At 34.8% G+C, this 21,008-nt stretch overlaps 1 protein-coding gene across 1 annotated transcript; it reads left to right on the top strand.

The window, feature by feature from the left end:
- Positions 1-2,722: 2,722 nt before the first annotated feature.
- Positions 2,723-10,647, top strand: LOC133834739 (transmembrane ascorbate ferrireductase 1). The gene is made up of 4 exons (XM_062264447.1): positions 2,723-2,934; positions 9,309-9,357; positions 9,524-9,723; positions 10,181-10,647. Exons 1-4 carry the CDS (start codon positions 2,791-2,793, stop codon positions 10,481-10,483), a joined length of 696 nt encoding a protein of 231 aa, XP_062120431.1. The 5' UTR covers positions 2,723-2,790; the 3' UTR covers positions 10,484-10,647.
- Positions 10,648-21,008: the final 10,361 nt, after the last annotated feature.

Genomic DNA, 21,008 nt, shown 5'->3' on the forward strand with positions numbered 1-21,008 from the left:
CATGTTCAAGTGTTCATTCTTCTCATTCTTTGAGAATTTCTAGTACTTTTCCTTAATGGCAGCAAAAAAATCCTTTGCATTTTCGGACTTAGGAATACTATCACGAATGGATTCATCCATGTGATATCTCATGAGCATCAAGCAACAAAGATTGGAGTGTTCCCAATCCTTATAGAATTTATTATCCTTCTCAGTAGCATCATCAGCAGGCTTAGATGGTGCATCAATTCTCAAGGCCAAGTCCACTTTCATGAAAGTCAAGTTCATCGTGATAGACTCAACCCACTGTTTGTGGTTGGTTGCATTTAGTGTCAAGATGGCGGAGGTTCTAGGATAGCTTAGTGCTGAATGAGAAACAAGAGCAATAACCATTAAATGCATGTTATAACAAAGTCATGACATTTGTTCTCTTTTCTCATAAATGATCGCAAAAAATAACAAATGATCATTATGTATGCTAGAGTTCTTAAATAAACAAAAGATAGAACTCATTCACAAGTAAGAACAATCTATTAAGCATTATAACCAAATACTTGAATTTACTATCTAGAGGATAGACAAATTGCGGTTCATAAAATTCAATAGACTTTCTTCACCATATTAAGCATCATTACCAAATAATTATTATTGATAGGATAATTAACTACTCATATTGACCTTAATGTAACTTTGGAGGAAAAAACACAAAATTTAAATAAATAATTATTTAAAATTTCCTCATTACTAAACAATTGACATGCTTATTCTTACGACAAGCAAGAAAAAAAGCAACAATAATTGTTGTCAATATATAACTAGATGTATGGCACAAAAGATTGAATAAAATTCATGGATTAATCTTGTGCATAATCATATAGAAATGATAGAGTATTAAAGATTGAGTGAAAATGTGAAAAATGGTCCAAAATGGACCTAACACGCGCCCCCACGCGCTCTAAATTTCATTAATAATTTTTTTTTTTAATTTCTGGTCCAGAAAACGACGTATCGTTTTCATAAAAACAACATGTCATTTTTTAAGGGAAAACGATGAGCTTCACATGTCAAATGACGTGTCATTTTCTGCGGGGTCACCCTTGACCTTGGAAATGGGCTTGCGGGTCAACGAATCGGGTCGACGGGACCTGAAGCTGAACCCGCCTGGAACGGACACCTCCGATCTCCATTTCCGACGCCGTTTTGAGGGGTTTTCATCCTCTCATCATCGTCGACCACCTTCCCATATCCACTCGCCTCATATTCATTCAAAAACATCAAAACAAGTATGAAACCCGAAATGGGTTTCCTCCATTTTTGAGCTTCAAGAAAAGCTCGGTTTCAAAGCAATGCAACATGAATTTTTTGTCCAAAACATTGTTAAAACCCAGCACACATTATCAAACCAGATTTCCCACATTAACATAACATTATTTCGAAAATTTAGTGCAAAAAATCAGATTTGGAAAAATGGGTTTATGTCAAAATATTAAGCCCTAAAATCAAATGAACCAGCTCTTGATACCATTTGTAAGTTTGTAAACACAATATGAGCATCATTAATGCTGAAAACAGATTCTATGCAATCAATAAATGCTCACAATCAATCCAAGAAAACATTTTATTTAGGGTATTAATTTGGGAATGTAGAGAACATACCTCCCATATTGCTCATCACATCTTGAGCCATTTCCATACTTAGAAATTTGTCAAAGTCAAACACAATACACAAGATCAAGTGCAATGGTTATAGAAGACCAATGGAGAGCAACCCTTACCAATATACCACCACACTCCCTTATGCAACTATATGTCTTCTTCCCTTTTTATGCCCTCTTACTCTAAGGGGTATTAGTGAGTTAATTGGGTTCATTGTGATAGTAGTGGTGGACTATAGTTTAATGACCCAACATATAGTCAGGTGCCATCATGTAATTCTAATGCAATTAGTAAGTATGAACTATTTCATTATGGTCATTGGTAATTAATAGACAATTTAATTAATAATTGTGATTATAGAATAATGTTTATGATTATATTAATCCTTAATAATAATTCCATCATATTATCTATATATTTGTGCCAAAAAGGAAATTGATATTAGTACTAATAAAACAAAATTCGATCATAATTCATAAATGAAGATGTCCCAAATAACAGACCAGATTCGAGTTAGCCAAAAAGGAAATTGACATTAGTACTAATAAAACAAAATTCGATCATAATTCATAAATGAAGATATCCCAAATAACAGACCAGATTCGAGTTGGCGCGGGTTCCTACTCCAACTCTAAATTTTATTCAAGCATTATTACGTTAGCCCTGACTTCAGTTCAGAACAAATAAAGCCACCTATTTAAATATATTTTTAAAAGTTGAAAAAAAAATCATAATTTTCATTACTATTCCTACTAAACCTTTTTCATATTTTTAAGGTACTTTTTTTTCCAAGTCAGAGAAAGAAAAAAGTGAAATGCATATAATTAGATATGAGGAAAGTTGTAGAAGGGGAAAGAATGGGCAGTATAACCGTCTAAGGAAGGGTAGAGAAGAGGACACGATGATAACTGAGCACAGAATAAATAAGGACCCCAATGACAAAAATCCACGTGGCATGCATCCGATCAGGTGATGATTAAGATCACAATTCAACGGCTAAGATTAAGTTATAAACATATAATATAATAAATGGTGTAATTAGTCAAAAACAAGGGTGACGTGACACTACATAAAACCGATGAATTATCAATAGGCTTACAGTTTATAGAGATAGTTTCTTCTTCAGAACAGAGAGAGAGAGAGAGAGAGAGAGAGATGGCGTTAAGGGTAGCGGCAACTCCGTTGACGTACGTGGCACACGTGTTGGGGATTGTAGGACTGGTTCTAGTTCTGGTTTGGACTATACACTTCAGAGGTGGCTTCGCATGGGAAGCTTCTAACAAGAACCTCATCTTCAATGTAAGTACTCTTTAATATTAACTTTTCTTAATTTCATAAGTAAACAATTTCTGGGTTTCTTTTAGTATTATTTATTTTTGTTTGGACCATGCTTTTATTTTTATAAAATTGCCTATTGGTTGTGGTTTCTAGGGATTTTTAAAATTTTATTTTTATATAGTAAAATCTATCTATATATATGTTTATATGTTCCCAAATTAACTCCACTCGTTTTTTTTCTTTGCTTTCTGGGTTTGTTTTTCGTTCACATAATGTTCGGTTTTCTTGTTCGTACAATTTGTGACATTACTTTTTTGGAAAATTAGGCTCATTTGTTGGTAGAGAAATACTCAATTTTTACTTATATGATATACAATTAGCACTTCCTTTAATAGTTGAATAGCTTTTCATTTTAAAGTGGTTCGTTACTTAGTGCGTTTTGATTCTATTCTAATGTTCATAGTTTTTATATTTGGAATAAATTGTCTTTTGTGGTTCTTGTTTTTTTATTGGAAATGTGCTCTTCCAATAAGCTCAGGACTACCTTATCCTATTTATTCGATGACTTTTTTTCTTTTTCTTTTCTGGTTTGCCAGTCTGTTAAATAGTACATAACATGATTAACAGATATTAAAAAAAATTAACGAAATAATAATATTATTCTCTGCATTTCTCAGCCATTAATATCGCTGTCCCTTTATTATAACAATTTTCACATTATCTTCATTCAAATAAATAAAATAAATATATAAGAGCTTGACTACTTGGTGTATTATAATTTAGTGTTTTTTATTGGTTCTTGGTCTAAGCGCCGAGAAAACTTAGGTGGCCAACCCAATTATATGTTTTCCTTAGAGATTGATTCAGACTTTAGACGTGGAAATCCAACCAAAGACTTTCATTATCAAACTAGAATTATGGCCAGATCAAGGTAACAGAAAGAGCAAAACTTATTATATTAGGATATGTATGATGTGTTATATTATACTGTATTGCATTATATTATATTAGAGTATGATTGATACCATTTATATTTATATAAAAATATATAACAATTTAATAAAACAAAATACTAAACCTATTTTTATATAAATATGCATTATACAATATAACATAATATTATATAATACAATATCACATACCAAATGCATGCATAAACAATTAAAATAAACATGCTTTTTTTTTTTTGAAAACTTTGCCTCGTTAAAACCCCAAGAGCAAAACCTTTTGGGGGAAAAAGCTCGAGAGGGAAAAAAGTGTCAAGGGGATATCATTAATAATAGTCATCAATTTGAATACAAAAGTCAATACAATATGGATGTCGAGGATGCCATAACATATAGACATCTTTAGATAATGTTAACTTGGCTAAGGAGTGAGCCACACTGTTAGCGACTCTTGGAAAATATTTGAATGAAACACCAATAAACTCATTACAAATTACAATGATATCCCTAATAATAGAGCCTAGATAAGAATGGTCTGAGGACTTATTATTAATCGCCTAAATCACTAAGGGGCAATCACATTCCATGATGATGCTTAAGTAAGCCAAATTTTTGCAAGTCTGGAGGCTCTTCAAAATGCCCAAAGCCTCATCAATAACTGGAGAGAAAGTAGCACAGATAAGCCAAACAGTTGAGGCAATAGTAGTATTATGATGATCTGTGATAATCATGCCAAGGCCCACTCTCTTGGTTTGATTAGGGATGGATGCGTCTGAATTTACCTTCAAGAGATGAGTAGAGGGGGGCTCCCAATGCTGAGGCTCCTGATAATAGGACCATGGTTTTGACATCCTTCATCATCAGTGAATTTGTTAGCACAATGGTATCGATGGATGTAGTCAAGAGCCCATGAAGAAACCATCTCATCTTTGAGCTTTATCCCTTTATTCACAAATTTATTTTTGAAAAACTAGGTCCTCCATAATACTATGAGCATTCTTTCTAGTGCCTTGTCACACACGAAATCAGAAAGTTCTATCATAAAATCATATATGTCCATATGAAGAAAAGGGGGAGGCTAATATTAGAGCAGCCCTGATCTCTGATAGTGATCAACCCTAAGCATCCCCACAAAGCATGGAAACTAGACTCGGGACCTCTCAGACAGACTGGACAAATCTCCTCCATTCATGCCAGGTGATGAAGGTTACTAAAAGTGGGGAGCCAATTATGAGAAGCCTTCCAAATGAAAAGTTTAATTTTTGGAGGCAGTCAAAGGGACCAGTGTCTATTCCACCACCTGGGCACACCATGGGAGGATCCAGCTTGGCCCATCCCATGTAATCCAACAGCTTGTCAATAACCACTTCGAACAGTATAGATGCCCGAATTATCATAATGCCAAACTAAGAAATCTTTTTTGTCTGAAATGGATGTCGAAATAGAAAGAATGACCTTATCTTCTTCCTGTAAGAAAGATTGATTAATCAAAGCTACATTCCACTCACCAGAAGGAATGCGGAGAGAGTCAACCTTAGCCTCAGGAGGGAGAAGGCGAGGGGATATGGAGAGCAGGCCTGAACCTCTAGGAATCCATTTGTCTTTGTAGAGTAATACATCACGCTCATTTTCAATTTGCCATCTTGTACCATTATTGATGAGGTCACGACCCCAAAGAATGCTACGCCAGATGTAGGAAGCATTGCTAGGAGCTTTGGGTTGAAGAAAAGGCTTAGAGTGGTGATAGAACCCTTTCATCACCTTACTAACCAGAGAATCAGGATGAGAATGCAAACGCCAAGCTTGTTTAGCCTTAATAGCTTGGTTAAACAGATAGAGGTCCCTGAAGCCAAGACCCCCCACGTTTTTATGCTAGCACAAATTTTCCCATTTGCACTAGTAAATTTTTCTTTTACTATCATCACCTCCCCACCAAAACCGGGCACAAAGTTTGTGAATTTCATGAATAAGGGTCAAGGGAAGCCTGAATAGGTTCATAGAGTAGGTAGGTATGGATTGGATGACAACCTTGAGCAAAACCTCTATCCCAGCTACAAAGAAAAGTTTAGCCTTCCAACTAAAAATTTTGCTCCAAATGCGGACATAAGTTTATTTAAATAAACTTCGTTTGTTAGCACCAACAAATCAGGGAAGGCCCAGATATTTCTCATGACATGCTACAATGATCACATCAAGGATATTAGCCACGGAGGTGCGATCTTCTTCGAAGATGGTGGAACTAAAACAAACGGCAGATTTAGAGAAATTGACCAACTGCCCAAAAGCCTGACTATACCAATTAAGAATCTCTTTAAAGTGGGAGGATACCCCAAAGGAAGCTTTGAAGAAAAATAAACTATCATCTCCAAAAAAAAATGTGAGAAAATGGAAGGACTAGTTCTACCACGTGTAATCCTGCATCAGAGTCTCGTTTAACAAGGGCAGATAAACCTTCAACACACAAAAGGAATAAGAAAGGAAAAAGAGGTTCACCTTGCCTGAGGCTCTGCTGTGTGATGATATGGCCATTGATTTCTCCATTGATAATTACTGAATACTAGAAAGTTGAGATGCAGGCAAAGACTTTCTCAATCGAGTTTTCATCAAAGCCAAATTTTCTCATGATGCTACACAGAAAAGGCCACTCAGCACGATCATAGGCCTTGAACATATCAAGCTTAAGTGAAAAAGTGCCACTTTGACTAGTGATGCACGCTTGAGAGCATTCACACATTCGAAGCCAATCATAGCGGTGTCACTGATAAGTCTCCCAAGAATAAAAGCATTCTGCTCTTCTGAGATGAAATCACCTAAAATATCTCTTAATCTGGTCGTCATGACTTTGCAATGATTTTGTAGAAAACATCGCATAAGCTTATGGGCTTGAAGTCTGCTGGACTCACTGAGTCTTTTAATTTCAGAATGAGGGCAATGAAAGTTTTATTGATACTTCAGATGTCACAATCACCATTTAAAAAAAGCCAAGCAAAAACCACTGACATCATCACCTACAATGTCTCATAATTTTTTTATAGAAACCTGCACTTAAACCATCTTCACCAGGACTAGTGTTAGGATTCATATGAAAAGGACTGAGTTTACCTCCTCATAAGTAAAAGGCCTGATGAGCTTATCATTCATATAATTCGTGACTCTAGGTTAAATGGCATTAAGAACCCGAAGAGTGGCATCGCCATTCGTGACTCTAGGTTTGAGAGAAATAATCTTGAAAAATCAAAGAAATACCCTGTTGATCTTCAACTGGGATGCATGCGGCATTAGACAATCGCATAATATTATTCTTTTGTTTGCGACAAGTAACACTACGATGAAAATAGACAGTGTTCTTATCCCCCAATTTTAACCAGCTATTCTTCGAACGGGCAGCCCAGTACTTTTCTTGCTTATAGTAGAGGATGTCAAGATCATTCTCTAGTTTGCTATATTTCACCCCAGATTGACAATTGAGATTCACATCAGCAGTGTGAAGCTCATTTTTCTTCTTATTGATAGCCTTGCGGGGTCGCCCATAGGAGACTCTATTCCTGTGGAGCATTAATGATACTTTGAATATTATTGTGGGGATTGGAGGGCAAGGCAGTAACATTTTTTGGCAGGAAGCTGCCACTTATTCATGACATTCTTTTTCATCCGCCCAAGCACTCTCATATTTTGCCTTATATTTTGCTAATGTTTTTGCTCTTTTTTCTTTTTCAAAGAAAACATGAAATAAGGAGTAGAAATCTTCCTTTTGTTTTTCTTCTTATAATTTTTGTTATTAAAGTTATTTAAAAAGAAAATGAAAATATTCATATAATAAGACAAAGTCTAGCATAAATACTAGTTGAGTTTTTTGCTATTTAGGAACTCAATTTTTGAGAAAAAAAATTTAGCAATCTTGTCATCAAGTTCTATAAAAATAGTAATTAAGTACTTATTGCTTTCTTTTGTTTTTGGACAAAATTCTTCGTTTTTGGAAGTTTTTCTTTTTACAGTCTTAGATATATAAAACAAAGTACCAAAATTGTTTACAATATATTTATAGTTTTTGTTAAGAAATTAAGTAGAAAACTTAATTACTAATATTTTCAAAACTCAATAATTTGTGGAAAACAAAAATTCACAGAAACTAAATTGTAAAAAAAAAAATTAAGAAGCCTGCTAAAAACCTTGTTGACCCCAACAAACAGACAATTTGATCATTGTTTACAGGTGTAGCTACCCTTATACCTACCTTCCAAGTAGTTAGTAGTCAAAGTACCCAAGTACCTCAAATTATGTATAATTCTCTCTTTGGCTTCACTTTGGACACGTATATAGTCCTACATCAATAATGTGTGTGGTGATTTTATTTTGGAGAATTTAATTTTTGGAAGACATGTTTGAAAAATGGTCGTATTCATAAATAGTATCCATTTACCATGTTTACATACTATAATTAATTAATTAAATAATATGGGGTGGCAAATGCTTATCCAATTTGGAGTTTCGTCTCTTTGTGGGATGTAAAGTCCTTACGCACGTACGGGGCTTATCCATTGTGTAGCTTACCCCATAAAACACCAAAAAGTCTAATCAAAACTGTCTTTCATAATAAAACATTTTATGATCATGGAATGATTTTTCTTTATCTTCGATTTTGAGTTAAAGACTTATTCTCTGATTTTTTTTCCATTATTGTTATTATTATTAGAGGCCCTTCAATACACTTCCATATTTTTTTAATAAGTTGTTTAAAGGAAAATGAAGATAAAAAAAAAATATCGTGCTTAATTTAATTATATATTTATTTATTTTCAGCTGGCAAGCATTATCCAATAATTGGAATTTTTTTATGGAATAATTTTCTCTTTTTTCTTTGCTTGGGTCAATTAGTCATGCAATCACTTTGAATAAAGTAATAAAGCAAAAATTTACTTTTAAAAGTGTTCTTTTTCTTCCTTTTTAACAGTAAGCCTAATTATTAATTAAAACACGCAAATGAGCCCCATCTTGTTGTTTAATAATGTTAATATATATAATAGTAGTGCGGATAAGGATATTGTCTAATAGATTTTAATCCAAGGAATATCTCAGTGAAGAAAAATAATTTGTTTTATTTCTTTTATTTAATAATAAAAATTTCATCGTCAAGTAACCCGACTACATCGTGAAAATCATATAATGCCCTGTTCCTGTAATATTATAAAAACACACAACTCCAAAAAAAAAAAAAATCTATCATTTTTCTAAGTGTTAAATAAAGAAAAATAACATTGTTTAATTGTATAGTTTGATATGAATAAATATATCAAAATTGGATAATTATTTGTCATTTGAATAAGAAATATATATATTTATATACAAGCAAGTTTTTATTAATAGTTGTTTTAGTAAATTAACTATGTTGAGTAATTTGTGTTATTACTGTGAATTATCTCATGATATTCCCTTATCTAATTCTTACAGCTCCACCCTCTTCTTATGCTATTTGGCTTCATTGTCCTAGGAGGTGAAGGTACATGTTCATCCTCTACCATAAAATAATTTTTTGTGTTTCACACACAATACACTATCGGATCAATAATTGGACTGATTGGATGATGATTAATCCCAAATAAGGAACAAAATCCAAAACCCATAAATATATATATATTTCTAATATGTATTTATATTTGGTGCAGCTATAATAAGTTATAAATCACTTCCTTTGACAAAGGAGGTGAAGAAATTAGTTCACCTAGTACTCCATGCAATTGCCTTGGGACTGGGTATTGTGGGCATATACACAGCATTTAAGTATCACAATGAGAGTGGCATCGCTAATCTCTACAGTTTGCACTCATGGCTTGGGATTGGTGTTATTGTACTCTACGCTATTCAGGTATACTACTTTTACCATTATTTATACCTAAATTTTAATTTTTTGTTATTTTTTTTATTAAATCACCTCCAAATATATATTTAAAAAGTTATCTATAATTAAAATTAAGTATAACTCAGAATAATTACTCAATTTGACATGTTTACAGTAACTATACAATTTAAGGTAATTGAAGAGTTCAATTACACTTTCTAATTCTCATAATCTAAGAGAATTTGGTATAATTACACAATGTAATTACTATTAATTTTAAATAATTTAAATAGTATTTATTATATGATATTATTTTTCTCTATAATTACTAATTGTTTTGCCAAAATTTACGATAGGAATTAATAAATAATTCTCACCTGAGATCTAAACATACTTTCTATTTTAAAATATAGTATAATTTATCATATATATGTAATTAGTTTATTTCCAAACACACTCTAAGTAAAATTGTGCTATTTTGTAGTGGCTTTACGGGTTCGTGACCTTCTTCTACCCTGGAGGGTCGAGTGGGCTTAGGAGCGAGTCTCTGCCGTGGCATGTGTTCTTTGGGCTTTTCGTGTACATATTGGCTTTGGGCACTGCTGCTTTGGGCTTTTTAGAGAAGCTGACATTCCTGGAGACTGGGGGAGTTGAAAAGTATGGCTCTGAGGCCTTCTTAGTCAACTTCACTGCCATTGTCACTGTTTTATTTGGAGCTTTTGTTATATTATCGGTTATTTCTCAAGGCCCACCAGCTGAAGATGAGTATAGCTATTCAGCTATATAAATAATATTATATTATCCTCATCACTATGATAACTTCGTTGTCCTTCTTATCTGAAAGTACATAATGTTGATTATTTATTTATAATTATATTTGTACTAGACTGTTAATCAAAATTCAAATGAGTAATTCAGTTGAATAAAACCATATGTATTGTTTTGTCTTGAGGGTTAGTGGTAATGAATGTGGAATGTTTTCAGTACACAAATGATTGACCATTAATTTTTTTAAAATCTCTCTAAATCAAAGATGAACTATAATAACATTATTTTTCATAAATTGTAGTTAAACTAATTACCAAACCCATTGTTAAAGCAATTATTTATAGACATAATAGTTAAATAATAAATTAATTCCATTAGCTGCGTGATACACAATTAGTTGAATCATTATGTATAGAAAGATTTAGACTCTGTTTTATGCCAGGTTGTTATATTGTAACCTGTGTGCATCATTCTTTTTGTAACAAACCAGCTATGTGGCAGCTTGCAAAATGCTAGCCTTTTGTGTATACTGTTCCATTGATTATATATATTGAATATACATCACCAGCCTCCAATTGAGTTGGAAAAAGTTTCCCAAGAGATACTTTCTGATTTCTAAACTTGGTATCAGAGCCAGGTTAGGCATACGTCATGGCGGACTCTACCTCGCTCCACAAACAATGGAAAGCACCGGAGCAACGCCCACACCGGTGACTCCTACCTCTGCAATAGCTCCATCTTCGCCAACTGCATTGATGCCGGCTTCTGCACCGAATCCGATTCTGGTTGCAACCCCCTTCAGCACCTTGAGCCAACCATTTGCGATGAAGCTCGACAGAAATAACTACCCGCTGTGGAAAACGATGGTGACCACCATCATCCGTGGGCATCGACTGGAGGGGTATATCAACAGTCTGAAATCGTGCCCTCCAAAATTTTTGAACTCAAGTTCTGCTAAATCCCCTAATGTGTCTATTACTTTGAAACTATGAGACTTGGTTAGTTCATGAACAGCTCCTGATGGGCTGGCTTTACGACTCAATGACTTAGGCAATTACCTCGGAACTAATGGGATCGAAGACCTCCTAAGCTCTCTCGACTGCTCTAGAGCAGTTGTATGGAACTTACTCTCAGGCTCACACCGATAAACTTCGGAATAAACTTCAGATCACCAAAAAGGGCTCAATGAGCATGGTTGATTACCTGAGACAAAAGAGAATGTGGGCTGGCACTCTTGCGATCGTAGGAGATCCATATCTTGAAAATTACCTTGTTGCTAACATTCTGTCAGGGCTAGATAGTGTAGATTATTTGTCAATCATTGTACAGGTTGAGGCAAGACCCAACATTACTTGGGAAGAGCTGCAAAATTTACTACTGAGATTTGATAGTAGGCTGGATCGACTCAACAACACTGGTTCTGCTCCTAAATAGATTTCGCTAGGAGGACCATGAGTGAATTTTGCTCAAAAACCCTCAAACAACTTTGGGTCACAATGATCTTACCCACATACCTCCTCACGTCGAGGTTACTCCAACTATTCGGGGAATCCACGAGGTGGTGGTAATCGTTTTAGAGGTAGAGGTGGTCGTTGAAATGGCTCTAAGACAACTTATCAAATCTGTGGAAGATATGGTGACCTAGCCACGCACTGCTACAGTTGCTACGATGAGTCATTTATGGATCAGCAACAAAGCAAGGAGCATAATCAAGACAAGCAATTAACATCTATGATTGCAACACCAGAAGTTCTCAATGATGAAAGTCGGTATGCCGACAGTGGTGCAAGCAACCACTTGACCTCAGAGGGAGATAAGATGGCTACAAAAGTTTATTATGGTGGTAAGGAAAAGATTGCTATTGGTGATGGTCACCAATTGCATATTTCTCATATTGGTATTGGTGCTCTTAAAACTGATTCTCATGCATCTCGGATGTTAAATGATCTACTATATGTGCCACAAATTACTAAAGACTTGATAAATGTATCCAAGTTAACAGCTGATAATAATGTCTCTGTCGAATTCTTTTGTGACTCATGTTGTGTGAAGGATTGAGCAACAGGGACAATGGTATTTTGAGGGGAACTTAAAGATGGACTGTATCGGCTGGACACCACTCTTTTGCCCTAGTCAAGTTCAACTCAAACAACAGCTAAGGCAACACCCTTCTCTGGTGTTGCAACAAAGGAAAAGCCTAATAAGGGTGCTTTGAGTGGGTGAATGGTAGATGTTTGACATGGGAAATTGGGGCATCCTTCTATTAATGTACTTAAATAGACTTTGTAAATGTCTAATGTAAAAACTGGAATGAATGAGAATCTTCAATTTTGTGATGCTTGTCACTATGGGAAATCCCACTCTTTGCCCTTTAAGATTTCAATGAGTAGAGCTACTGCAGTGCTAGATTTAATTCACACTGATCTTTGGGGACCAACCCCTATAACTTCACACACAAACTCCAGATACTACATTCATTTTCTTGATGATTACAGCAGGCATTTCTGGTTCTTTTCTTTCAAATCTAAATCAGTTGTGTTAATAGTTTTTATACATTTCAAGGCTTTAGTTGAGAATCTTTTTAGCAAGAAAATCAAGACCTTAAGATCTGATATGGAAGGAGAATTTCAGGCTTTCACTGAGTTACTTCATAGCAATGGGATTGAGTTCCAACATCCATGTCCACACACTTCAGCATAGAGTGGACGAGCTGAGAGAAAACATTGGCATATTGTTGAAACTGGGCTAACGTTACTCGCTCAAACTCACATGCCTCTAAAATATTGGATAGATGCGTTCCAAACGACATTCTTCTTGATTAACAGAATGCCAACACCTGTACTACAAGGAAAGTCACCATTTGAGGTCTTAAATAACAAGATGCCTGACTACAAAGAACTGAAGGTCTTCGGAGCTGCTTGTTTTCGAGCATACCAGCCACATAAGTTCAGTTTCCGCACTATTAAATGTGCACACTTGGGATACAGTGAAGTATACAAAGGGTACAAATGCCTCAGTCCTCATGGGCGAATATACATTTCTTGGAATGTGATATTTAATTAAAATGAATTTCCTTTCATGACAGGTTTTCTGAATAATTATGCAGCTGAGAGAGAAGTGGAAATACCTCAGTCATGGTTTACATTACCTGTAAACATACAACCAACAACAAGTTGTGCAACATCCAGTCAAATGCATCCTCAAGGTGATCAAGAAGACTCAATGTTAGCTGCCGAATCTATGCACATCAGACAAGAAAATATCTTAAATAGCTCTACAGGCACACCAACAATGGCTGTACCCGATATGTCTCAGATGATGATTGGGGCATTGCAATATCTAAACCATACCAGACCGGACATATCCTTTTCAGTCAATATGCTGAGTCAGTTTCTGTAACGACCCAAATTCGCTAATAAGGCTTAAGGGCCTTGATTAGTGTGCCTGGAGGGCATAATAGGAATTATGTGTGACTTTAATGAGTAAAATGCATGATTATTATCTAAAGCATCTTATATGACTATTTGAATATTCGAGATGCATGACTATGTGTATTAGTATGCATGTAGGCCCTGATTAGGTTAGAAGGGCATAATCGTAATTTTGGCCATTATGGGCATAACTATATTTTATATATGTGATAATTGTTGAGACCACATTATTATGTGGATATATCCGTGATCTATGACTCAAGACGATCCTAGTGAGCCGAATAGCGAAAAAGTCATGGCGGGGATTTATACCCGGCTCGGGGTGAGCCTGGGGGTATAAATGGGAATTTAGTGAGTATATTGGAGTCTATTTTGACATCGAGGAATATAGTTGGTGATTAATTAGGTATCGGGAGGTAAGCGGAAAATATTAGAGACACTCGAGGAATTAGCGGGAATTGGGTAAAATGACTAAAATGCCCCTAATGGATTAAAGGGTTTAAAATTAAAAGGGAGGGCATAATGGTCATTTGGCTGTTTAGAGATAGGTATTATTGAGGCTTTATGCTCAGTGGAGTTTGTAGAATGTAATAGAAGTCTGAAGAGAAAAGAAGGAAAAGAAAGGGAAGAAAACAGAGTTGTTTTCCTAGGAGTCGGTTGATGATCTCCTTCACCATTTCTGGGTGTTTTCTTGGAGCAAAACTCAGAGGGGAGCTAGGTTAGGCTGAGCAACAGGAATCCTGAGCTAGGCTTGAAGAGTTGAAAGGGCTTAGCAAGAACACACCATCACTTGAGGTAAAACTTTGTAGTTCCTTCAGTTCTGGTTTTGGTTTTTAACTAAGGTATCTAAGCTGTGTTGATGGGGAATTCTAGGGAAGTTGGAGCCAAGGGTTGAGGAAGAGCAAGCTAAGGAGGTCTATAGGCAACTTGAGGTCGAATTTCCATCAAAGGTATAAATTCTGAGCTTTTAACTTTGATGTTTTGACTGGTTTCTGCTGAGTTTTGAAGTCTAGAAGTGGCTATGGTGAATTTTGAGATTAGGGATGCATGTGCTTGGGTTTTGAGTATTTGGGATGCTTGGGATGAGTGGAGTGTGTTAATAAGCTTGTTTTTGAGTTTGGTGAAGGTTTGGAGAAGTTTTGGTTAAGTTTGGTTCGAGGAAATCGCAGGAAGGAAAAATGGGATTTTGGCTATCTGTGACTAGCGCTAGCCTTTGGGTGCTGTAGTGCTAGGCCATGCTTTCTGGGGGATTTTGGTTCTGCTTGTAGCGCTGTAGCGCCCTCCTTAGAGCGCTGCCCTGTTTCCATAAAGGGATTTTAGGGTTATTTACAAGAGTTTTTTACCAAGGGTTCGGGGTTCGATTCCACCACCTTGTTTGGTGGAACTAGGACTTCCCGGGGGCTCGGGATTGGTCCTGAGGCTAGGTTTTGGACTTGAGGTTTGGTGATGACTTTGACCTATGGTTGTGATTAGGTGAGCGCTAGGACTCGAGAGGGATCGTGTGATAACTCTACAAAATAGAGTTATTTTACAACTTTTTATATACTAATTGTTGCTTAGTTCTTGAGTTTTTAATTAACTTATTAAGTTTTTATGTAATTTTTAATTTATTAGTCTTATTGTCGTTTTCTAGATTTTTATATGTTTTATAGATATTTTATTATAATATGTTGTAGTTTAATTATTTGAAATTTGTGTTGATAGATTATAAGTTGAAAAAATGTGATTTTATTGAACTTAATTCCCAAAGTAAATTAAATTTCAATTAGTATTTTCATGGATTTAATTTGAGTTATTTTATAATTGAAAATATTTGATTCTAATTTATTATTTACTTATTTTGTAGGGAGTAAGTTGTATTTTTTTTGGCTTTGAAAAGAAAAGGAAAAGAAAGAGTGGCAAATTTGAAAGAAAATAGCATGAAAAGTGGCATTTGTCAACTCCTGCCCAAGCCCAAAAACAGCCCAGATTTTGGGCCCAGCTCTTCCTGAAGCCTTCTCCTCTCCAGTCGGCCCATCCATCAGCTGCACAAGACAAGTGCTCCCAGCCCGCCAGCTGTCACTCCACCAGCCACTTCACTCAGCAAAGCTTCTCCCCTGCCTGCCGAAGCACCAGCACCACAAGCTTCTACCTTCGCCAGCTGTCCACGCAGAAACCATTAGCAGCCTCAGCAAAGCATCATGGGCCAGCCTAACATCCAAAGCATCACTCAGCAGCACACTCCACTCCCCAGCCGAAGACCACACCAATTCGGCCCAATTTGCCAGCTTCGGCCCAGCTCCAATTCACAGTTGTGGCCCAATTCTGCTCCCTGGCCCAATCTGAAGCAACACAGCCATGCAATCGTGCTCCCATGCCAAGACAACCAAGCTGCCAATAGCCACCAAAAGGCCAAAAACCACATTTTTATTCCCAATATTTTTCACTCAAATATCAATTCACTCTTCCCTATTTTTCTTACCTAAATAAACATTCATAATTTATTTTTTTACCCTAGCTTTTCACTAATCTTTTACCCAACCAAACATTTCATCTTTCCAATACTCTTACACTTACTCTATTTATCCTACCACTTCCCAATACAATTAAATTAATCAATTTATTTATTTTAATTTGATTAATTTAATCTCCATATTTTGCCTATAAATAGAATCTTGTAAGACCATTTGGGGCGCTCTTCTTCTTCATCTTTTCAACATCTTCTACACATATATTTCTCTCTTCTTTTAACTATTTTCTCTCTACCATTTTCATCTTTTGAGTATGTTATTTTGTAATTTTTATTTCAATCTAGTTATGAGCTTCTAATCTTTGTCAAAGATTATTAAGATGATGATGAAGCAAAATGTAACTAGATAGTATTTTTTGTTGTATGTTGATTTCCCATTTGTACAACATTGTTTATGGATTTTTCTATCAAAGATATGCATTTTTCATCTAGTGTTGATTGTTAAAGCATATTACACTTAGTTCTTCATTATGCAAAAATATGATATTCTTTGATTAAATGTTTTTCATTAAATTGTTCACATCTAATTCTTAGAGCATAAGTATCATATTTTGCCAAAACATAATCTCTTTGATTTTTTGTAGTTTCATTAGGTTGTAACACAACTAATGCTTAGAAATTATATCTTATATAAGTGAAGAAAAATCCTACATTTTGTAAAGTAACTTGTGCTTGAATAGAAAATGTATTTTGAAAAAATATAGTGTGATTTATTTCAACTATATCTAAACTTGGGAATCAATATACTTACAAATACTATTGAACTTGCATTTTGTGGATTCTAATATCTTAATAATCTTATTTTACATATCTCATTTGAAAACCATTTTTCTATTTAATCTTAAATTTTTTTATTACTTGTCTTTTATTTTTCGAAAACAAAATCTCATCAAATATTTGGAACTAGGTTAGAATCTTCTTGCTTTGTTTGAAATAGTTTCTTTTGATGTTAGTCAACTCCCATGGGTTCGACCTCGTACTTACATGAACATTATATTCTGAAACGATTCGTGCACTTGTGAGTTTAAATATTAAAACACCCTATTTTGGGATCAACATCGTGCTCAAGGAGTCAAGTGATCAAAGCTAGCGAATCTAAAGGTACGAAAACTGCACCCGGTTATATGTTTGTGATGGGACTAAGTGCTCCTGATATTTGTGTTATGTCAATGATGGTATTATGCCATGGGACATGTGATAGCGGCCTAAGGGTGTCGTACACAATATTTGTGCACAGGGCGCGGCTTGGCCACTGGTAGCCGAGGGCAGCTTAATATTCACTGAGCTCGGTTTAAGCGGGCCGGAGTCAGTGGGATAACGGAGGGTGTGGCCTGAGGGCGCTAACCCTAGTTATCATATGTGATTTGATGTATGTTATGAATTGATATGTTTAGTATGTTGAATACTTGACTATTCTGAATGTTGATATGATTAAGAATATGTGGTGCAATATGAGATATTGGATTGTCTGTTGATTGCTTATGCTTTGTTGTTGTGTTTTCTTGCTGGGCTTTGGCTCACGGGTGCTACGTGGTGCAGGTAAAAGCAAAGGCAAGTTGGATCGATCCTAAGATGGAGGGCTGCGGGGTGGAATGTACATAGCCAGCTGTTCGGTCACCATGGCCGAGGAGTGGATCAGGACAGAGATTGCCTAATTGTCTGTTTTGCCTTATTATGGCTAATACTGTATTTAGTCCTTGAATCTTTTGTAAACGGTTTCAATCTTAACATTTTTGGGATCCCGTGTGAACAGGAAATGTTTCTTTATGAAAAATGTGACTTTTGAGACCAAAACATTTTAACCCTAGTTCCATTATAGTTTCAATAACACGTTCTTAATTAAATGACTTGATTAGCAAGTCTAGCACTTTATTAACACACAGTGTAACGGTCTTGGCTATCCAGGGCGTTACAGTTTCTCAAGGAACCCACAATAGTTCACTGGAGCGCAGTTAAGAGGGTTTTAAGATATCTGAAGGGCACAATGCATCATGGTCTACATATCTCACCAAGCCATCAACTAACATTGATAGGCTTCTCTGATGCTGACTGGGCATGTTGCCAGATGACAGGAGATTAGTGGGAGGCTACTATGGATTCCTTGGTGAGACACTCATATCTTGGTCGTCGAAGAAACAGACAGTTGTAGCAAGGTCAAGCGCTGAGTCTGAATACAAAGCATTGACACAACTGGGAGCTGAACTCTCTTGGATACAAGAAATGCTGCATGAAATGAGATTTAAATTTCCATCTGTGCTAATCATCTGGCGTGACAATATGGGAGCTAGCGCCTTAGCATCTAATCTGGTCTATCACGCTAGAACCAAGCATATAGAAATTGATGTGCACTTCATCAGAGACAAAGTCATGTAGAAACAATTGGAGATACGCTATGTACCCTCTCATGATCAAATAGCGGATTGCTTGACATAAGGACGGGTTCAAATTTCTCGTAGACAAGCTCGGAGTGACAACATCGCCCTTTCGCTTGAGGGGTGGAGTTAAAGAATACATTAGTTCCATTAGCTGCCTAATACACAATTAGTTGAATCATTATGTATAGAAAGATTTAGACTTTGTTTTATGCCAAGTTGTTATATTGTAATCTGTGCATTATTGTTTTTGTAACAAACCAGCTACGTGGCAGCTTGTAAAATGCTAGTCCTTTGTGTATATTGTTTCATTGATTCTATATATTGAATATACCTCACCAGTCTCCAATTAAGTTGGAAAAAGTTTCCCAATAGATACTTTCTGATTTCTAAACTATAACAAAAATTGTTTCAAATCAATCTTTTTTTTTTGTTGGGATAAATCATTCTTTAAGATGTATAAGTTTTGTAATTCATTTACATAATTTAAAAAAAATATGTATATAGTTCTCTTAGTTTCTTACACTAGTGATATTTATGGAAGTTTTTTTTTGTTTAATGCCCTAAATGATCAACAATAGAAATTTTATTAATTTCTAGTGCAATTAGACAAATTAGAAATTATGACTTGTTTGGTTTGGCAAAATTGGCCATAAAATAAAAGAAAATATTATATTTGGAAGAAGGAAAGTTGGAGTGGCCACTAATGTAAGCACACATGTTGAACCAGCTGTAATTGAATGCCAAACTAACATATGAAAATGGGTTTGATGGTCCAGTTGGAGAAAGCCACATCACCAGCAGCAGGAAGTGCCGCAAGGAACCACCACGTGGCAGACGATGCTTAACTTTTACCAGGAGTGGCCCAGTTGTAACGCCCAAACGTAGTAATGAAATCACACAATTGTACTTCTTTCAACTTCACCTCACCTTCAGTAAGAGTAACAACACTTTTCTTTTCCCCTGCTAACATAGAAGAGGACCATTCCTGCTTGGCTTATTTGCATCAAACATCCATCAGCCTAACTATTTTTTGCTCTTAGATATCGAATCTCTTTTTTTATTTTGCATTTGAATCTTCAATCTCTTAAAATATTAATATTATTAGTCTTTTTTACTTTTGCATCTAAATTTTCTATAAAAATTAGTATTTTACGGCAAAAATTCATCACCTATATATCATTTTATACTTAGATCACCAACTTTAAATTTTGGTATTATTTTTATAAAATCTAAATAATTAAATAACAATAATAACATAAAATTGTAATTTATTTAGTGGGAATCAAAATAAAATGTTAATTATTTGAAGAATTTATAAAATAACAATTGAAATTATCATAAATTATAATAATAACTATTTATTGTAATTATGCTAAAAATATATTTTAAAATATATAAAGTTAACCTATTGTTGAGAGATATTATAATAAATCTAATATATTTTTCAATTAAAAATGATTATAAAATATATATTTCAATAAATTTAAAGTTATTTTTATTTGGAGGTAAAAAAATTAATATCAAAATTTAAAGTTGGAAACTTAAGTACAAAAAGATGTACAGGTTAGATACAAAATCATAGTTTTTAACATAAAATTTGGGTGCAAAAGTGAAAAAAAGCTAACATTGATAATTTTTTTAAGAGTTTAATGATTTGAATGTCAAAATTTTAAAGTTAACAACCTAAATACAAAAAAATGAGTTAAGTTTGAGATATTTAATGCGAATACGCCTTCTTATTTTCATCATTACTTTGCTTTTTGCCTTTTTATTTTCATAATCACAAATTATTCTAGCAGACTAATAAATTAATAGAAATTTTACCTCTTAGTTATCCAAATACTAATTAGTAACAAAACAAATAGTAGGTTAACATACTTTTTCTTTCATTTCATTAGTTTGTTTTCTTAGGAAACTTTTGTTTATTTTTTTTCATTGTCATTATTATATTGTTGTTATTTGGTTACTGTTGACAATCTTTTTCGCTATCAACTTAATCAGAAAGATTAAAGGAAATACTAGAGAAGAACACAAGGATTTTACACGGTTTAGGCTATAAAAGAGTCCTAGTCCACGAGTCTTTATTATTTAGTGAGCTTGAAGCTTGTTATAGCAACCTTCCATGGTGGTTCTTTGGCAGCGTGTATATTGCACTGAGTTACAGAGTTTCTCTCTCCAGAAAACCGAACCATTTACAAGTAGATACCCATCCTTATTTATGGGGGTTGT

The sequence above is a fragment of the Humulus lupulus genome, chromosome 5, assembly GCF_963169125.1.
Source record: "Humulus lupulus chromosome 5, drHumLupu1.1, whole genome shotgun sequence".
Classification (NCBI taxonomy): Eukaryota; Viridiplantae; Streptophyta; class Magnoliopsida; order Rosales; family Cannabaceae; genus Humulus; species Humulus lupulus.

What these genes read in the sequence shown, in the direction of transcription:
- LOC133834739 (XM_062264447.1), top strand. Translation starts at nt 2,791, where the DNA reads ATGGCGTTAAGGGTAGCGGCAACTCCGTTGACGTACGTGGCACACGTG. An exon ending in CATTGTCCTAGGAGGTGAAG is followed by an intron (nt 9,358 to 9,523) that starts GTACATGTTCAT and finishes TATTTGGTGCAG; the next exon opens with CTATAATAAGTTATAAATCA. An exon ending in TTGTACTCTACGCTATTCAG is followed by an intron (nt 9,724 to 10,180) that starts GTATACTACTTT and finishes GCTATTTTGTAG; the next exon opens with TGGCTTTACGGGTTCGTGAC.